The following is a 20714-nucleotide window of genomic DNA, read 5'->3' on the forward strand; positions in this document are numbered from 1 at the left end:
GTCCAAGCTGGAGTGCAATGACACAATCTCTGCTAACTGCAAACTTCACCTCCTGGATTCAAATGATTCTCCTGCCTCAGCCTTCTAAATAGTTGGGATTACGGGTGCCTGCCATCACGCCTCACTAATTTTTTGTTTTTTAATAGAGATGGAGGGCGGGGGGAGTTCACCGTGTTGGTCTTGAACTCCTGATCTCAGGTGATCTGCTGGCCTCGGCCTCCCAAAGTGCTGGGATTACAGGCATGAGCCACCACGCCTGGACTTGTGTCTTAATTTTTAACAAAAATGTTGAAAAAGTAGAAAATAAATAGTTTTAAAAATAGAAAAAATTTATAGAATAAGTATATAAAGAAATTTTTTTGTACAACTAGTGAGTGTGTTTGTGTTTTAAGCTAAGTGTTATTAAAGAGTCAAAAAGTTAAAAAAATGAGGAGTTTATAAATTTAAAAAGTTACAGTAAACTAAGGTTAATTTTTTCTCGAAGAATAAAAATATTTGAAAATAAATTTAGCATTGCCTACGTGTATAGTGTTGATAAAAGACATAGTACCGTATAGTCATGTCCCAGGCCTTCACATTCAACTCACCGACTCACCCAGGGCAACTTCCAGTCCTGAAAGCTCCATTCATGATAAGCGCCCTATAGAAATGTACCGTTTTTTATCTTTGATTTTTTTTTTTTAATAGAACACTTCAAGAATTTGTGTGTCATCTTTGCACAGGGGCAAGGCTAATCTCTGCAGTGTTCAAATTGTTGTAGATGTGTTGTCAAAGCAAGCACTTTTATACTGTTTTTCCTGTACATTTTCTATGTTTAGATATATTTGAATACACAAATACCACTGTGTTGCAACTGCCTGCAGTATTTAGTACAGTAACATGCTGTACTTTGTAGCCTAGGAGCAATAGGTTATACCCAGTGGCCCACGTGTGTAGCACGCTACAGCATCTGGGTTTGCGTAAGTACACCCTACGATGTTTGCACAAAGTCACCTAACCAGGCATTTCTCAGAAGTAGTCTTCGTTAAGTGACCCCATGACTGTAATGAAACCCTAAGTTTGGAGCCAGGAGTTTGTGTATAGAACTCTAGGAATGGCTTCATTAGGAACCATGCATCTTTCTCGTTAAACTCTGGGTCCATTCGAGAGACAGATTTTGTATCTGAACTCAGTGCCTAAATTTCTAGAATTAGGTTTTCAAAAAGTTGCCCAGTCAGACGTCTCTGGGGACTCAAGACTACAACTCCCAGAATGCCACGCTCCCTTTACGCGCTCAGGAGCGGGTACAGAATGTCCCAGCATTCATCGCGCCAGATCAAGACCACAGTTCCCACTACGCCCGGGTACTCCGAGGAAAGCTTGTCAAACACCACCTGTTGCCATAGCATCCGGGTTGGGTGAACCAATCCGGGCGTCCCTGCCGAACAGAGGCGGGTAGTTCGCATCTTCGACCAACCCGAGGCGTTTTTGTTATGGCGCGTGACCGGAGGAGGCGGGAGCTCAGGACCGGCGCCTTCTCCTTGCTTCTGGGGTCGTGGCCTTGCTCCCGCTGTGCGGGAAAAGAATCTAGGCCCTTCCACGCGCTTGTTGGCGCGGGGGCCCCAGAGTGCTCGTGATTCCGCGCTAGGTCTCCGTGGGGGGGCAGGAACCGGAGCCATGGGTGGGACCGCCAGCAGCCGCCGAGTCACCTTCGAGGCGGACGAGAATGAGAACATCACCGTGGTGAAGGGCATCCGGGTGAGTGCCCGTGGACGGGCAGAGGGCCAGTGCTCGGACTCACACCCCATCTTCCCGGGACCCGCTCAGCCTGGTTTCTCCCGTCCTGGCCCCCGGTGTTGTACGGCCAGAAGCCCAGCTGTCTGGGAAGAAGTCCAGAGTTTCAGGATGTGGGAGAGTCATTCAGAGATAGTTCTTGTTTGTGTGCCAGGTGCTAGGCACTGCTGGGGGCGAGCGGGGGATGCCAGGTTGAATTAGACCCTGCAGGGGCTCACAGTCTACTCGTAAACTGTACTGCTCACTAGCTGCAGGACTTTATTTGAAACGCATACCTCAGTGTACCTGTCAGTGAAATGGGTCTCCTCCTGGGTTCAGGACCCAAATCCTGCTTTTCCGCTGCCCACACCCTGTCTCCCAGGGTGAATTGGCATCTTAAGGAACGCCTTTATTTGCTTTGCGTTATTTAGTGCTCTCCCTTGGATAATACCCCTCCTCCCACTCCCACCCGCCGTGATGCCACCCTCCCACCCCCACAGTCTTTTCCGGCCTGCCTGGGGTGGCTTCTGGCTTCTTCTCCCTGCTTCACTTTCACTTGGTATCTCCTCTTTCCCAGGCGCCTCCTCTGTGACCTGCTGCGCCGAAGTTTTGGACTAGGCCCTGTTGCTTCAGGACTAGTGTCTGCCAGTCTGCTAGGGGCTGAGATAGGTTTGCAGTTTTTCAGATCAGTAGAAGTAATGTAGTCATTTCTGACCAACGTTGTCGAGAACTTTTTTTTTTTAATGTCCTCTGCATGCACCGGATACATAAACTGAAAACTTGGTTTTTCTCTAGCGTGTCATTATACCAGCACTAACTTCATTAACACTCTCTCCGCTGCGCCTGAATTTGGAGCCTCACATTTTTGGACGTATGATGCCTGAACCTAGTAAATAAAGCAATCTTGACTTCAGAAAGTTTTATAATGCTTCATATATTTCTTTTCTGTTATCAACCAGCATAAATAAATTACATTTGTAAATTATTTTTGACAGTTGTCACCAGGAAATAAAACTTCTTAAATATTTAAAATGTTTAAAAAACTTCTGAAACTGTTATCTTGAGAAGAATTTATTAAACTTTTCTTTATAGAAACTCAGACTGTTGAACTCAGTTTTTGGTCTGTGACCAGCATTTCTTTATATTGTACTCATTAATGGTAGTACTACGTTTTGTAATAAACTATCTGAGGCTGCATTCTTAAGAGTTACTGTGATTCACTTACTACTCTGTGGAGTAAAAAGTCACTGTAAACTGTAGGTTTTATGCAGAGATTTTAAGACTCTTGCCATTAGGCCTTCGGTATGCCACTCGGTGAAAAATAATTAAAAGGCAAAGCAAAATAAGTTTTGGGTGAGAAGGCATTGGTTAGAAAAAAATGTATAAATCTGGGACCGGGCGCGGTGGCTCATGCCTGTAGGGCCAACAGTTTGGGAGGCAGAGGCAGATGGATCACGAGGTCAGAAGTTTGAGACCATCCTGGCCAAGATGATGAAACCCCGTCTCTACTAAAAATACAAAAAATTAGCTGGGCATGGTGGCGTGCGCCTGTAGTCCCAGTTACTCGGGAGGCTGAGGCAGAGAATTGCTTCAACCTGGGAGGCGGAGGTTGCAGTGAGCCGAGACTGCGCCATTGCACTCCAGCCTGGGCGACAGTGTGAGATTCCGTCTCAGAAGAAAAAAAAAAAAGAAAAAGTGATAAATCCATATTCTCATGCTTTAGTACAGACACAAGGCTAACAGCAAACAAAATTGAAAGAGAATGTGGCCACAGCACAGAGGTTCATACCAAGAATTTGATAAAGTTGGATGGAATAACTGTGACAGTAGGGATACGAATTCTATTAAAATGGAAAAATTGTCTAAAAAACCTTTTTAAAATTTTTGTTTTTTAAAAAGAAACTGTTCTTTGGCCATATAACTTGACAGCATTCTTCATTTTTTTTCTTTCTCATATAGTACATTTTATCTGTGTTGCTACAGTTCAAGCATATGCTCATTCTGACCTCTGTGCTTTTCTTCTGAATATACCCTTCACCTGGAATGCCCTTGCTGTGGTCTCCATTGCTTCAGATCCTCCTTTTACATGAATGTTTTGCAGTCTCTCTGAGCTTCAGTTTTCTCATCTGCAAAATAATGGGGTTAAGTGCATCTCTCAGATCCCTGATATTTTCCAGTCCTGAAATCCTGTGAGTCTCCTGGCACTCTTAAGCTTCTTGTAGCCATACTTAGCCCATTGCAGTTTCCTCTGGAAGTGACATCCTTAAGTATTGAGTACACAGAGGTCATTCTGATTTCTTTGAGCTCATGATCAAAAGAGTGCCAACTTGAAATTAAACAGACCTCAGTTTAAATCTCAGGTTAGATATTTATTATTTAATCTGATTGCCTGTGTGATTTTTGTCTAGGTTTTCTGTAGATGTTTTCAGTTGATCTTAATATTTTTCCTGGTGAATTAGGCAGACATCAGTTTAAATGACAGGTTAGGTATTTATTAGCCTGTGGCCTTGGATAATTGATTTCTCTTATTTCCTTATCCATAAAGCGTAATACCATCATTTCCCTTGATTGATTGTGTTAAGAAGATGAGGCAAGATACAAGGTATGTAAAGCACCTGGCACATTGTAGATTTTCATTAAAAAGGCAGCCATTATTATGATAGGGTTCCTTTCACATCCGAAGTTAGAAGATTCTTTGAAAGTGCTGTGCCATGTAGTGGAAAGAGCGTGTGCCTTGGAACCAGGGAGACCTGGGTTGGTTTCCAGCTCCGCCTCTCACTAGCCATGTGGTTCTGGGCAAGTCACTTTTCATTATGTTTCCGTAGTCAGTATTTCTGGATAAAGCAGCCTACTTTCAGAATTTGATGTAATGTAGTAACAGTATCTAGTACTTTGACAGTGTTTGCACTTGTGAGTAGTAGCTGTTATTAGAGCTGTTCAAAAGAATGGATAAATGAACTTATGTGAACTTAAAATGTTAATAAAAATAAGAGCCCGTTGTGCTCCCATAGGTGTACCTAAAGGGTTAAGGACTGGGAAATGAGAGTCTTGCATTCTGCCCTAATTGAGGGTATTTTTTTTTTTTTTTTTGTCTAGGACTGTTGTAGATGGGTTTTAGTTCTTTATATTTTTCTTGGCTTGAAACAGTCATGTTTCATTCTGAGACTTGGGGAAGGATAAGAAACCCCATTCTCGGTGTGTACGTAAGCCGTCGTTTTTAGCTCAGTTGGTGAGAGCGTGGTGCTGATGAGGCACCAAACGTCAGTTTTGAACTGCAGCTGAGTTAGGTCAGAAAATTTTCCAGCTTTGCCCGGTTGTCAGCATTTGTGTCATTAGTTGTAAGGACTGAAAGTTGACCAAGCTTACCAATAATTCAACAGTCAGTCTCTGCTGGAAACCGAATTCGGTGTTGTGTTACGCTGTTAAAGGTAGTACAGATGGTCTACTATTAGGATTTTTTGACCATGGTGGGAAAGTGGCAAGCATTCGGTAACCTCAACTTGTGGCATTACCTTCAGCAAAATCGATTGTAAACCGAGTGTCTATAATTTCATCTGCATTTTAAAAAAATATAATGACTTGGGTTCATTCCCTTAATGTGAATATGTTGGCAGTTATGAGCTTTTTTTGAATTGGAGTCTCCTCCCTATGTTGCCCAAGCTGGTCTCAACTCCTGGGCTCAAGTTATCCTCCTGCCTCACCCTCTGGGACTACAGGCATGTGCCACTCTGCCAGGCCCAGTCATCATTTATCTTAATGTATAAAGAGTAACGTTTGGTGAGCAACATAAGGCTTTTGGTAACTATGTTGAATATTTATTTATTTATTTATTTGGGACGAGTCTTGTCTATTGCCCAGGCTGGGGGCAGTGATGCAATCTCAGCTTGCAGCAACCTCCGCCTCCCAGGTTCAAGTGATTCTCCTGCTTCAGCCTCCTGAGTAGCTGGGATTACAGACATGTGCCACCATGCCCTGCTAATTTATTTTGTATGTTTAGTAGGGTGGGGAGTTTCACCATGTTGGCCAGGCTGGTCTCGAACTCCTGACCTCAAGTGATCTGCCCATCTCGGCCTCCCAAAGTGCTGGGATTACAGGCGTGAGACAACGCGCCTGGCTGAATTTATTAATAGATTGTGTTTCTCTATTGTTGAGGTCCTTAATAGCAATGAAAGGACTTATCTCAAATTTTAAGTTTAAAGTTTCTTCTCACATGCCAAGTGTTATTTTTCATGGTATTTATATGGTCTTGTTATTTCCCTTTGTCCTTAGCAATTGATAGCTTTTCTTCCCTCTTCCGTAAAAACAACCTGTGTTTTTAACCTGATTCCAACTTTGAATCTGATTCCAACAACCTGATTCCAACTTTGAATCTGGAACTACTCATATGAATTGGATGAAAGGTCACTCTTGTGCCTTGCCCTCTTCTCAAGGCTAAAGTAAATTTCTAGAGAGAGAAAGACCAAGCATTTTCATTACTCATATTACATGTGCTTGATAGGGTTTTCGTGAGCGCCTGCCGAGCTTGCTTGGAAAGCGTGCTTACAGCTCAATCTTTGGCAAGTTTATCTGAAACATCAAAACTGTGAGTGAACTCAGGAGCAAATGTCAACTTCAATGATTATCATTTTCAAAGATATATTTATCATGCTTTCCAGACATAAACGAAGGTCTACAGCTGGGCCTTAAAGTGGCACGCTGAAATTCACAGGAGCCAGTTATGGCAGTACGGATTCTTAATATGGAACATAACTCTTGCTTTGGGAAGTGTTGGCAGTTGAGACCCTAAATGAAGAGATTACTTATTATGGGATATTATTGAGGATTCTGAAGAGAGTATATTACCAGAGACTACAAATTCTGTCAGCCATTGGGAGTGTTGAAGAATGTTGTACAAATAATTTCGTTAAGTAGAAGATGATTAGCTCTTTTCAGCTTTAGATTCTGTGAAGCTCTTGGGCTGAGTACCATCTTAAGTTGTCTAGGATTTTATAAAGATAGAGATTATCTTTAGTTTCTACTAATGACAAATATAAAGAAACACAAGTTACAAACATAAACTAAGAATTACGTATTTCACATGTATCTGTTAACATGTGTATGGGTTCCCTTTCCCCCTTTCTCTTAAGTATTTGGGACTAATTTCTCCCAAATAATAATGGCAATTTTTAGAGCCTGCACCTTAAAAAGGTAATTGTAAAGCATATTAATACTCAACAAAGAAAATGACCTATGCTAAGTGGAAGGAGGATCAAGAGAGAAAAATAGGTCTGAGTTCTTGAAGCATTTTGCTAGGACACACCTGGAAGAAGATAGAGAAATTGTTATGGAGGCGGGAGGCTGATTTGTCTGTCTTGTGTGGCTCCTAACTTTACCTCTTAGAAGGGCCACTGAAGAGTTTTTTTTACTCTGTTCCCTGGGAGTAGAAATACTTTCTCTTTGTCCATCTCACTCAGTCTCCTGTTTCTGAGAAAATTCTGTCTTCTGGATTGGTGGGTGGTGTGTCTGGCACTAATTTTGGATAAGACCAAACAAGGTGGGTAGGAAGAGATGAGTGGGAAGATTGTAGGAGACCACACGTGTCCCTTCCCCCTCTGTGGGGCGCATCGGTGTGGTGAGTACTGCAGATTTAAACTTGGCAAGCTCAGTTTGCTTAAATTTGTCTTTAGGAGCATTAGAGAATAGGGTGGACAGTCAAGTTCAGGGGGCTGAATATTGGCAAACCTGCTTCTCTTGATTGCCCCTTACATTGGAATGGTGGTTCTTTCAGTTCATAGACCACTGTGGATCTGTAAGCTGTGGACTCTGCCCAGGACTGTGCAGTAAGCAGACAGTTTTTCATACAGTTGAGGAACTGACCCATGGACTACTCAGTCTGTGGACCTCAGGGTGTAATTCCCAGTATCAATGTGTGTGGGGGTTATTTCACTATTCTTTACTATAAATAGTTTCTGTAAATTGCCCTTGGTATTTCCTTGATGCAGATTCCAGAGGTGTCTGGAAAGCAAGTATAATAAGTGTAGGTCAGTATATAGGAAAAGGCTTTTCTAAACCAAGTGCCCTGTTGAGGAAAAGATGTTTCCTGAAGAAGATATTTCTTACACAGAGGCTGCTTATCCAGCTCTCGCAGAAGCTTATGTTGTGTCATTGACCCCCATTTTGGGTCAGTTTTCATCATAAAGACAAGTTGTTCTACAGCTACATATGATGTGTATAACTCTGGCCAGCATCTCTAAAGCTTCTCAGCTGCCTCACCAGTGAGTACTCCTGTTCACAGAGGAGATCAGGTGAGTGTGCAGGTCTGAACTTAACTATTGCAACGGGAAGGTTAGCTCAGAGAGCATTAACTGTAGATACAGATGATAACACAGCGAGACTATTGCCTCATATCTACATGGCTGTGAGCAGACTGGGGATACAGTAATAGTGCTTGGAGTTGGCAGAGCTGCAGCTGTAGATGGCCGTGAGTGCTGCTTTGGAAGGGCCTAAGGATAGAGTTGTTGAATGATTGTAAGAACAAGAGAAAGGTTGACTCTCAATATGGCAACCCTACAATATGTTTATCAACTGTACAATAGGTTTAGTAGATACTCCTTTGGAGCATGCTTGTAAGTTACTCAACTGTAACCAAAGACCCCACTGGGAAATGTTTTGAATTGACATGAGAATTGGACATTAAGTAGCAACTTGGAGCATCAGAGAAGCCCCCAAAAGAAAAAAAGTTAACAAGAAATTAGTGATTAGGTTGAAAGAGACGTTCTACTTCTACTACCCAGAGAGCATAGATAGGGAAAAATGAGCACCTTCTATACCCATACCAGGACTTTGGCAGCTGCCGCCTGTAATAGCTGTAGGCCTAGTTCTCATGTACCGAATAGAGAAGGAATCAGTACAGGCTCAGACCCAGTTGATAAGAATGAAACAAAATGAAATAAAAAGTCCCTGTGGCTGGAGCTATATGGGTAATAGCTTTACCAAATATTTGTGTAGCCAATTATAGTTTATGGTGCAAAAGACTATAATCCCTCCACAAAATCTCTGAGAGTAAATGTTATTTTCATTTTTTCAGATGAAAATAGTAACTTTTCAGATGCAAGCTTATAGCTAACACTTGATTTTTGAGCTTTATACGTATTATATGTCAGTTAAAATAGCTTTAAGATTCTAAAAACGAAAGCTCATTTTTTCCCTTTAAGAGGAAGTGATGTATTTTTATTACATGCAGGGACCGAAGGAGTGTGTTATTTAATAGTAGAGCATTGGACTGGAGATTGGGAATGACTGCTTCTGGTCTGGATGCTGCCAGTACCTGAATGTTACTCAGAGTCTCTTTTTTGCTCAGGTATCAATTGAGTCCGTCTTACAGGGATTTTTCTAGGATGTATCTTAGCTTCGCAGATGAATTTCAGCAACATTCCCAGTGGCTGTCAGTTGTTAGATGCAGCTGGCCCTGGCATTTTCAAATAGAAACTCCTTGGCTCTTACTTGTCTTTCAGGAAGGGCGTTGTAGTCTTTTCCTTCAGAGCGCATGCACAGCATTTCATCTGCCGTCCTTCCCTTTTCCATCTCACTTCCATTCTGGTTTGGAGCCTGAGATAAAAGTAACTCTTCAGGTATAGACTATTTAGTTCACTGATGTATCACAGGGCCTTGGTTAGTGCCTGGCCTGGGAGACGCTTGTTGAATGAATGACTTAGTTTATAGGAGCTTGCAATCTAGTGGCAAGGCAGAAAGGTGACTGTGGAAAGGCCAGTACCCGTTCTTTCATTGAGACGATACTGGAGGTTTGAGAAAGGAACAGTGGGCACAAGGAATAGTAGCTTTAGGTAGGCAGGGTTGGAATGGAGTGGGGAACTGTTTTGGTCAGTGAAGGCTTGGATGTTAGTTAGACTGGGTCTTGAAAAGTGACTCCTTCCCAAGGGGCCAGGAGAGAAGGCAGTGTAGGCATGTGTAAAGGCAAAAGATGGGTGTAGAACAGGGTATGAAATATTAAGGAAAAAACTGTAGAATCTGAGGTTAGAGAGTTAGACCATCACCAGTTGATGAAGTCTGAAATGCTATACAAAGAATTTGAATTTTTCTGTAAATAGATGGTAGCTATTGAAGAATTTGAGGCAGGGAGTTACCATTATCACATATGCATTTTAGGTAGATAGTACCAGGAATTAGGGCAGGAGAAATGGGATGAGAGAAGATGAATTCATTAAGTATTTAGGGATTGATGAAATCATGGCTAAGAATGAGAGAGAAGAGTTGACAACAGTCCTGTGTTCGAATTAGGAAGCTGGGTGTTGGTGGTGTCATTAATGAGGTAAGGAAAGCCAGAGAAGGAAGAGATTGGCAAACACGAGTTCAATTTTGGACACTTTGGGTGTGACGTGCTTCTGGTCTGCCAGAAGGAAGGTGTTCATAAGGCAATTCAGTGTGGAGACCAGGCTTCTGGGATATAGGTCTTAGGCTCGAGCTAATGCATTTATTAATAGGATTTATTAGTTTTTCAACAGCAGTTAGAAATCAAGAGATTGGATGAGAGTATCAGTACAAGAGCACATAGCATGAAAAGATAATTGACGCCTGCCTGTAATCCCAGCTATTCGGGAGGCTGAGGCAGGAGAATCTCTTGAACTCGGGAAGCGGAGGTTGTGGTGAGCTGAGATCACACCATTGCACGCCAGCCTGGACAAGCGTGAAACTCCATCCCCCCAAAAAAGAAAAGATAAGAGAATAAGGGCAAAAGAATGTTGGGCCTTTCAGCATTGAAGGGTAGGCAGGAGACGGGAAGCTGCAAAAGTGGTAAGATGTGACCAGACTCCTAGGAGAACCAGGACAGCAGGATGTCAGAAAAGTCAAGGGAGAGGTTTCCAGAAGAGGGGAGTGGCCAGAGGTGTTAGACGCTAAAGGGAAGTCATATAAATAGGGCATTTTATAAATATAAAATATTTATTTACATAAATATTAGAAGTTATTTGTTTGGTCATTCGTGATTGATACCAGAGGACGTTCACTGTTGCACTGAGAGGAAAAGCCAGAAAGTGGTGAGTTCAGGAAGCAGAAATGGGAAGACTCTAGAGACAGGAGGAGGATCTCCCAGTTACTTGAAATGGAAATCCTGGGGTCTTCCCTGATGACTTCTGTTTTACTCCCACATCTACTTAGACACTGCATGGTGATGCTGAGGGATTTTTGAGTGGGATCTTGAGACTCAGACTTTTTGGGTGAAAATCCTTCCTCTGTTACTGATAAAGTATCTGATCCAAGGCAAGTTATTTAATCTGGCTGTGCTTCAGTTTTTCCTCACCTATAAAATAGAGATAATAAACATATCTATCTCACAGGCCTGTTAAGGAGTAAATGAGTGAAGTGCTTAGCTTAGTGTAGCACCTAGCACATAATAAGCCCTCAGCTATTTTAAATCCTAAATACCTTTTAAGTGTGTTCTTCCCTGGATTACCATAATAGCTTTTTTTTTTTTTTTTTAAAGCTTATTAAAGTAAATTGTTGTAGAGTAATTTACATGCCATGAAGTTCACCTATTTGAAGTTTATATTCCAACATTTTTTTTTTCACATAGTCTTGCTCTGTTGCCCAAGCTGGAGTGCAGTGGCATGATCACAGCTCATTGAAGCCTTGACCTCCTGGGCTCAAGCAGTCCTTCCTCCTCAGCCTCCTGAGTAGCGGTTCAACACTTGATAAATTTACTGAGTTGTGCAAACATCACTACAATCCAATTTTAGAATATTTTTATCACTCCATTAAGATATATTGTGCCCCTTTATAGTTAATCCCTATTCCCATCCCAGCTTTGGGCAACTACTTACCCACTCTATAGGGATGCTTTTTCTGGGTGTTTCATATAAATAGAATCATTCAATATGTGGCCCTTGTGTTTGCTTCTTTCACTTAGCTTAATGAATTTTAGGTCTATCTGTACTGTAGCATATCTCAGAACTTCACTGCTCTTTATTGCTGAATTGTATTCGGTTGTATGGATATGTGAGATTTTGTTTATCCATTCACCATAGATAGACATGTGTTTGTTTCCACTCCTGCTTTTATGAATAATGCTGCTATGAACATTCCTGTGCAAGTCTTTGTGTGGACATATGCTTAATAGCTTCTTAATTGGTCCTTTAGTCTCCTTCAGGGATCCTGCTTCTGTGCTTGTCCCCCTCCAATCTGTTCTCTATACTGTAGCCAGAGTGATTTTCCTAAAGTGTAAATCTGATCATGCCATTCCCCTGCTTAAAATCTTTCAGTAGTGCCCGGGTACCCTCAGGATCAAGTTTAAACTGTTTCAACTGAAGAGTCCACTAAGATATCTACCTTCCTTCCCCACCTTCTCTTTCAGTATGCCCGCTTTCCACTTCTTGCTTCAGCCATTTATTCATATTGTTTCATTCATTCATTTAACGTTCATTCTTCATTCAGTTAACTAGGCTTAGTAAGGCTCTGGGAATAGAGTGATAGGACAGCCAAATCCTTGCTTTCATGGAGCTTTCTTTCTAGTGAAAGGTAGACAGTAAACAAGCAAGTATCAGATAGTGGTCAGCGCTCTAAAGAAAATTAAAAAGGATGACATGATAGTAACTGTGGGAATGATAACTCGCAAATCTGCAGGTCTGGGTGTTTCTCAGAGCCTCTGCTCTATTGCCAGCTGCCTACTTGATATCTCCACTTGGATGTCTAATGGTGGCAAATTCTGGTTCCCCTCCACACTTCAGTGTGATTTTTCTCACCCAGGAGCACTCTTATCTTACTCAGTTTCTTCCTTTTACTCATCCTTACCCTATAAATCTTCCCTAATCCTCTGCTCCAGCCCTGCCTTCAAAGCTTGGCTCCTTGTGCTGCCCATTGGGCTTTCTGTATACTTTCATCACATGCTGACTCGCTCAGGCACCACCCTTCTTGTTATATTTAAATGCCTTACGGTCGTCTTTTTATTCTGTTATGCTCTAAGCACTTGATAACTTTGAATACTCAGAGTCTAGTCTAGTTTCTGGCACATAGTTGATGCGTAATGAAATCTGTTGAAAGGGCGATTGTATGCGGTTAACTTTGAACAGAAGGGAGGGAGGGAAGGGGGAAGGAACACTTTCCTTCGGGACTAGCGGGAGGGAAGGAGCTAAGGCCCATTAATGCATAAATAAGTTTTTAGGATTGGGGGGGGAGGGAAGGAGCTAAGGCCCATTAATGCATAAATAAGTTTTTAGGATTGGGGGGGAAGTTGTAGTTTAGATAGCATACATTTCCATAAAGATAACAATTTGTGCACAGTATAAAGTGAAGAGTGTAGTTATTTACAATGAGCAATTAGCAGTGCATTAGAAAAAAAAAAGTACTGCTGTGGGGTGCATCTTGAAATCTTAAAATTATTCTTACTTCTCGTCTTATGGCTGTTAGATTCAGCCTAATTTCTTTAGGCCATTTGTTATATGTATGGACGTGGATGACTAAATTACCTGGATGTTGGGCTGGTTTCGTTCTTGCTCTTTTATGATTGATTTTATTTTGATGTTGCTTTTCCAGCTTTCGGAAAATGTGATTGATCGAATGAAGGAATCCTCTCCATCTGGCTCGAAGTCTCAGCGGTATTCTGGTGCTTATGGTGCCTCAGGTATTGCTGAATTTTAATATTAGGGTTTTTAGGAGAAAAATTTAAGTGGAAAAAGTTGACTTAGTAGTCAGGTTCTCTAGCATTCTGCCTTTTGTTATTTGGATGTTTAGCTGTTTACAAGGAATATTAGAAATCAGTTATTGGGGTTTCTTTTAAAATGTTTTGTGCTAAGAATGAATCTATTTTCAAACAGTCTTTGGAAATTTTGTTTTCTCATCCCCCTCCTGAATCCTTTACTAGGTTTTGGAAAGCTGCTTCATATCTTTCTGTATACAATGAATTGCCTATAGGGATATTAGAGACTTAGGAATAAATATTTATTAAAAAAATTGGACTTAGAAAATATTGATTTGCTATTTTCAAATTGTGAAGTATTTCAAATGATTTTATCTTCTAATAAATTTTTCCTAAGTTTATAAAAGATTTAGTTTGTCACAGTCAGTCTTAGTTATTGATGGAAATACGGTGTTAAATGAAATCCATAAAGAATTATTAAGCCTCGTTTTATCTGTAGGTCCTGCTGGATAAGAGACTTAATGCTATTTCTTCTCCCTTTTCTCTCTCCTGCCACGCTTGTCTGTTTATCCAGTATTTACTAAGCACCAGCTATGTGTCCAGCACTGTTCTTGATACTGCCCAGTTGATGGATACTTAGGCTATTTATTGTGAAATGACAACAAGAAAATAATCGGGATGATTAATTTTGGACTAAGTGAGATTTTCCTGTATTTATAGAAAGGGGAAAATCTGGCTACAGATTGTGAAATTGAGAAAGATGAGATCCTGCCCAAATGCCATTCACTTGGGCCAACTGTGACCCCCAGCCCCTTACTAACAGTAAGTCAGTAAACATGAATTGAGCTTCTGATATGTTTAGAGCAGAGGGTACCAAGATGAGTAAGAACGGGTTCTTGCCCCTTTGAAGCTTCTTGTTTAGTAGGAGAGTTGAAAAGGATTCACAGTTCATTAACACTAGGAAGAAAGTGAGCACGCCTTCCTTGTTAGAAACCCTTTCTTGGGCTTCTGGACCACACTCTTCTTTTTCCTTCCACCCTGTTTGCAATTCTCAGTCCAGGCTTCTTTGTTGATTTCTACGGAGTAATCTTGTCCCAATTTATGGTTTTGAAATTATCTAGATGCCTGTAACTCCCCAAATTATATCTCTAGCCCTGACCTTTCTCTGAAATCCCAGGCATTATAATAGACAGCTGCCTACTTGAAATCTCCCCTTACAGATTCCTTAACTTGACATATTCCAAATCTACCTTTATTTTCACCCCCATGCTTGCTTTTCCTCTCCGTCTTTCCCGGTAAATGGAACAGGTAGTAAAGCCCCCAATGGGAGATTCATTCTTGTTTTCTTTTATCCATACTCCTTACATCAGACTGTTAGCTAGTCTTGTCAACTTGATCTCTAAAGCATGTCTATATGCTCCTCTTGCATCCATCTCCTCTGCTACAGCTCCAATCCAGATAGATAACCATCGTCTTCTGCAGAAGTCTCTTAACTGGCCCCCTGCTTCCACTCTTCCCCGCTGTGCTATGCACACAGAAGTCATCACAATCTTTTGAAGAAGAGCAAATCAGGTGAAGTCACGTCCCAGTGGTGGCTCTCCATGGTTTATAGAATGTAGTCTGAGCTGCTTCCCTGGGCTTCCATCATATTTCACTACAGGTCCCTGTCTGTCTTTCCCACATCATCGTATTATTTATCATCTCCCATCACCCTTCCTCTACTTATTCACTGTGACTGTTATCTTCACTAGAAGACAAGCTCCAGGGACCTTGTTCCTCATCTGTTCATTCCCAGCTGAATTCTCAGCTCCCTAGGATACTGTACCTGCTTCTTAATAAGTGCTTATTATTGTTTGTTGAATTAATTTAAGGGCAAATCTCATTCTCCACTTTAAAAGTAGCCTCTTTTGTTCATTCTGGAGAGTTCTATACATTTAATTCAGGTGACATTTATTGAATGTTTCTATTATGCAAATAAGTAAGCCAGGTATTTTGAGAGGATGCAAAAATAGGAAAAAGATCTGTTTTTTTGGGCAGATAAATAACATGTATAATAGAACTATAAGGAAGGTAGAAACATAGTATAAAAGAAACCTATAAGATACTGAAATTTAAGTTTATCAAATATTTTGGCTGAAGAAGATGGCTTGTTGTACACAAACAAATGGCTGTCCAGTTTATTAAACTGCCAGACAGCTGCACTTCTGCTCACCCGGGCCTTGCATGTAGATACCAGGGCATACAGTGAGCACATCTAGCTGACCATAGATAAACCTTTGCTGCTGCTTTTTCCTCAAAATGGTGAAGCTGATCATGTCTACATGTATGAACTTAAAATAAGGAAAATGTTAAGGAAGCAAATGGTTTGTAACTTTGTAAGTACTTAGGATGTGGAGTAACTTTGAAAGTACTTATGACATGGTGTATGTTTTTACTTATGAATATTCTGTGCTATAAACATTGTTTCTGTAGTTTAATTAAAACATTTTCTTAGTGTTAAAAAAAGCACGATGATATATGGATACATTGAAGATGGGAATTTGTTTTAAGGTATGATTTGTTGTAGGTAGTTTTTTTCCTACCTCCTGTGTTAAAGAGTTAGTGTGATGATGATGATGGTTCAGTAGTACTGAAATAATGATGGATGACACTTAAATAAAATTCATTATATGGTAGGTACTCTGCTAAATCCTGTATCTGTCTTATCTCATTTTATCCTTATAACCTTATGAAGAAGGACCTGTGGTAACCCATTTTACGTAGAGGGAAACTGAGACTTGAAGTGATTAATGATCTTGCCCAAAGTCACACAGCTGGTGAGCAATGGAGATGAGAGTTACATTCAAGTTTGTCTGACTCCAGAGCAAATGCTGTTAACCACTTTGTCTTATTTTAATGTGAATGACATCTTGTTTTAGGAAGGACGTGACAGAAACTAGTTGGAATGAAGGAGCTGCTTTTTAGTGATGTTCTGCTTGAACTAAGGAAAGAACCTGTTGCCTATAAGTGGTTGTTGGTTATGCTAGCTTTTTCCCATATTGGCTCTCAAATAGTGAGTGGGAAAGAGAAAATGTTTTCTTTCTTGGTTGTTTTGATACACTGAGAGAGTGGGCATGGGTCGGCAGGTTTTCTATGAGTGCCTTTAGGGTGTATGGCCTGAAGAGCATGCCACTGTTGTGAAGAGCTCTGGCTTTGCTGAAGGGCCCATCCCTTCTCACTCCCTGTTTGAAATGATGGGGACAAGCCTGAGCACTGAAAGCTCTTAGAATGCCACCTTGTGGGCTGGGAGTGGTGGCTCATACCTGTAATCCCAGCACTTTGGTAGGCCGAGATCAGTGTATCACTTGAGGTCAGGAGTTCGAGACCAGCCTGGCCAATATGGTGAAACCCCATTTCTACTAAAAATACAAAAATTAGCTGATTGTGGTGGAACATGCCTGTAATCCCAGCTACTCAGGAGGCTGAGGCATGAGAACTGATTGAACCCGGGGGGCAGAGGTTGCAGTGAGCTGAGATTGCGCCACTACACTCCAGCCTGGGCAAGAGTGAGACTCTGTCTCAAAAAAAAAAAGAAAAAGAAAAGAAAAGTATGCCGCCTTGTGTTTTGGTGGTCAGGTTAGAACTACACTCTAAATGGTAGCCACTAGTCACATGTGGCTCTTAAAAGTTAAATGAAAATTAAGTCAATGATAAAATGAAAATTTCAGCTTCCAAGTGACATCACATTTTATGCTCAGTAACCGCATGTGGCTTGTGACTACCATATTGGACAGTGCAGATATAGGACATTTCTATTATTGCAGACACTTCTGTTGCATAGCTCTGGTCTAGAATACTCCATTGCTTTTTTTTTCTCTCTGCACCATGATGTGAAAAAGACTCAATGAGACTCTTTGATTACATGATTTTTCTTACCCATTCCAACCTAACCCAAGAAAAGAACTAAGATTTGGCATGCTATTTTGAAATGATCTTGCTTTAGGTTAAGAATGCAATTAGATCATGTATAAATTAACAAAGATTTATTCTTCTTAGAATTAAAAAAATAGGTTTATAAAAGCAGAAAGCCTGAAAATTTATGTTCTTTTCTGAGGTTGCCTCATTTAGGGGTTTGAGTTAGTACTCAATAATAGATTTCTTACGATTGAAAATTTAGATGTGTTATGAAATAATTTTTCAAGCCTACAAAAATGTATTGATAAAAATGTCACTTGCTTTTTTTACATTTTTCAGTGTGAAGTCAATTATATATTAAATGTGAGTTGAATTTTAAATATTCATTAAAAAGCCTTCTTTCTCTCAGCACTCTTAGTCATACCAGCCCTAGGCTATTTGTATGTGTGAATGTAGGGCAATGTATTTGATGAACTGAGAGCCCTAGGATTTTCTGTATATAGTAACTAAATTTTGTCATAAAAATAGTTTTGAGAATATATTTTATACTGTAAGAAAGTGGATTCCTCTGAAGACTTTACCAAAACTATTTTTTTGCTAAACCTTGAACCAGATCAGTGGCTCGTTGCAATTAGTATTTGCATGTAAAGCTGTTTGGGCAAAATAATATATACTGTGTGACACACAGCAGATTGTAATGCCACTTTAATAAATGAATGTGCTGTAAAGAACTTAACTGTGTCCTTGCTGCCTCAAATTTTTTGCTGCGTTATCTCAACTATATTGGTTTGCTGTTACACCAGATAATTTTCTTCTTAGGCTGACATAAGGAGATGTCATTGCATATAGTTATAAACTTACCTTTCTATTAACATCTCGCATCTTTTGATTTTAAAAAATCAATTTCGGGTATTGATTTTTTTCCTCTCCAACCTGATCTTTTAGTTTTTCTGGCTTATAATGAGGTCAGACCTCTCATGGTTGACCCTACCTACTGCTCAAGAAACTGTCCCCGAATCAATATAAAGAAACAGACAGGAAATGATATTAGGAGACTTTTCTTTTGTTTTCCTAAGCTACTGGCAGCCAGATAAAAATGATGAATCTGGAAAAAACAAGAAAAATGACCTAACTTTTATTATTATCCTCACTATGGAAGTTTCTCTGTAAATTTCTTGTCATTGTGAAAAATAAGAAAGATTTGCCAATTTGTGTTAAGTATATCACTGAGATCACTAAGTATTTGGCAGCCTTAACAAATTGCAGGAAACCAATTTGAGCAGGAAATAGCACAGCCTAAACTAAACAGCCAATTTTGGGAAACAGATTCATCTATAAGTTCTATGTATTTTTCTCCCGGAATCTGGTCCTCTTAGTTATTTTTAAACAGCTCTTTAAGGCTCATTTAGACAACACTGTAGGGAGAGTTCAAAGAAAATAAGCTGTGCTTATTCCTTTGACTTGAGTTACAACAACTGAGTGTCTCGGTTTCCAACTTTGATATATGAAACTTTGTTGGTGCCAGTGTCTCAACTCTGTACTTTTTTTGTGTGCCATAATGGATGATTTGCCTGACAATTCCTAATAGTAGGAAACGTAAATGCTATTGAATGAAAGGCATTATATTTAATTCTCTAAGTCAGTATATTCTGCTCTGAAAAAGGAATCTGTCAACAGTCTAGGGTTGAAGAACTCATATGTTTAGTTCCATCAGTCAACAAGTGTTAGCGTGGCAGTGATCTTTGACTTTCAAGGAATTATTAGTTTGGTCAAAGCATATTTAATGTTGTGGTGAATGAGTACTAGTTTAGTTGCCTCCACTATTAATATTTTTGAGAAGGTGAATGAAAATGTAAGTGAGATAGAATGTATAAGAGGTATGAAAAGTGCTTTAGGAATTTAGAGAAAGAGCGTCAGGAGCTTTGGCAGGGAGGCCTGGCATCAGGGAAAGTGGACTTGAGCCAAACTCGGGGCTAAGGGAGATGAGAGGGGGAATAGAGTAGAAGGTAATCCTGGTAGAGTTAGCACACAGACCAGATTTATTCAGATAAAGGTTTCGTGTAGGGTCTCATGGGTGAGGACAGGTTGACGTTAACGAGTTTAATTCTATCCTGTAGGGCCTAGGCAGCTACGGAGCTGTTCCATCTCATTTTAGGATGCAAGGCTGGAAAATTACATTAGTTGCATCTTCAGATATACCCAAATATTAGTAACATTTTTATTCTTAAAAATGCCATGCTGGTTTTCTTATTGGTATTTTTATATTCAATAAACAAATCAGATTGGTAAGAATATGCATGTTCTGCCATAGTACTAAATAAAGCCATTTTCATCTTCAGTTAAGCAAAGAAGCAGACCCATAGCATTTTTGTATGTCTGTAATTGGCCCTATTGCAAAAATAAATAAATAAATAAAAGTTGCCCTCAACGGCGTGAGACAGTGTGGCAGTATAGAGTATAACAGATGGGTTCTGTGCAGGGAGGGTGAATGAATCAAGTTGGAAGGATAAGGTAAAGAAAGGATGAGTTAGTTGGAAACTAGCGATCAGGAAGGTCAGCCACTGCCTGGTCTAGGTAGAGTGGCAGGGCAGAGGACTTGGCTGGACATGGTGACTGCGGCTCCATGGATGCGTAGTGGCAGCCCTTGACTCACGCTTCAGTCCTTTCTCCCCAGGCCTAGGGCATCTTTTCTTTGTGCTACTTGATTCATCTCTGGGTCGGATTTATTTCTGAGAATCCAGAAAACATTTAGGCTGACTTTATTTTAAAATGGAGATGAGGGCGTAGTAAACTTCTTTTCTTGTAATAACAAGTCATTGGTGATGTGGTTTGTAGTCTGTGGTATTTTGGAATGGTCAAAAGGGAGTCAAGTCACACGAAGGAAGTGCTGCCGTGGGAGAGGGAATGAAACATCAGTGAGTCACACCTTCCGATCATTTTCTGTGACTAGGAACTTCTGCCCATTGATTTCCTAGTTAACAGATTAACCACTGGCTTCAGCTGCTTTTTATTATGTTTTCAGAGGCTGCTGCTCTTGTGACTGCAGTAGCATGATTTACTTTGCATCGGTCCTTCTAGGTGGTGTGAAATCAAGTGAGCCGGACACTTGCACCTAAGTTACTAGAAAGCAGCAGCTGTTTTGTTAGGTGTGTTGTATAACGTAGATCAGAAATATGGTAATGCCGTAGGTTAGAAATATAGTCATACCTTCCATAGTACTCAGCAGCTGGAAGTTAACTCAGTAGTGGCAACCTAGTAATTTCAACGACAGCAGGGAAAATAAAAGACGCTGTTTTAAAGAAGCTCCCCATTTTTGCTGCCATAGATTCTGGACACTAACTTTAAATGGAATTATGGGATAGTGGATTGTATTTTCTCACAGAACAAGTGTTGTTATTTGGCATAACCAAGCAAATCATGGGTATCACCAGAACTATATTAA

The 20714-nt window shown here is 40.5% G+C and overlaps 1 protein-coding gene and 1 non-coding gene across 3 annotated transcripts in view; one reads left to right on the forward strand and one right to left on the reverse strand.

Moving 5' to 3' along the window:
- Positions 1–677: 677 nt before the first annotated feature.
- On the reverse strand, positions 678–781 carry LOC120365471 (U6 spliceosomal RNA). Its single transcript, XR_005580403.1, has one exon. It is a non-coding gene; the product is annotated as a U6 spliceosomal RNA (small nuclear RNA).
- A 705-nt stretch (positions 782–1486) lies between these two features.
- The window catches only part of CHCHD3 (coiled-coil-helix-coiled-coil-helix domain containing 3), a 293060-nt gene continuing 273832 nt past the window's right edge, over positions 1487–20714 (forward strand). Inside the window, exons 1-2 of one of the 2 annotated variants that reach the window (XM_010342955.3) lie at positions 1487–1737; positions 13276–13363. In XM_010342955.3, coding sequence (XP_010341257.1) covers positions 1657–1737; positions 13276–13363 — 169 coding nt within the window. In that variant the 5' untranslated portion in view covers positions 1487–1656. The remainder of the gene's footprint in view (positions 1738–13275; positions 13364–20714) is intronic. The other variant, XM_039472913.2, reaches the window with a different exon arrangement.

This window comes from Saimiri boliviensis, chromosome 10, assembly GCF_048565385.1.
Source record: "Saimiri boliviensis isolate mSaiBol1 chromosome 10, mSaiBol1.pri, whole genome shotgun sequence".
Classification (NCBI taxonomy): domain Eukaryota; kingdom Metazoa; phylum Chordata; class Mammalia; order Primates; family Cebidae; genus Saimiri; species Saimiri boliviensis.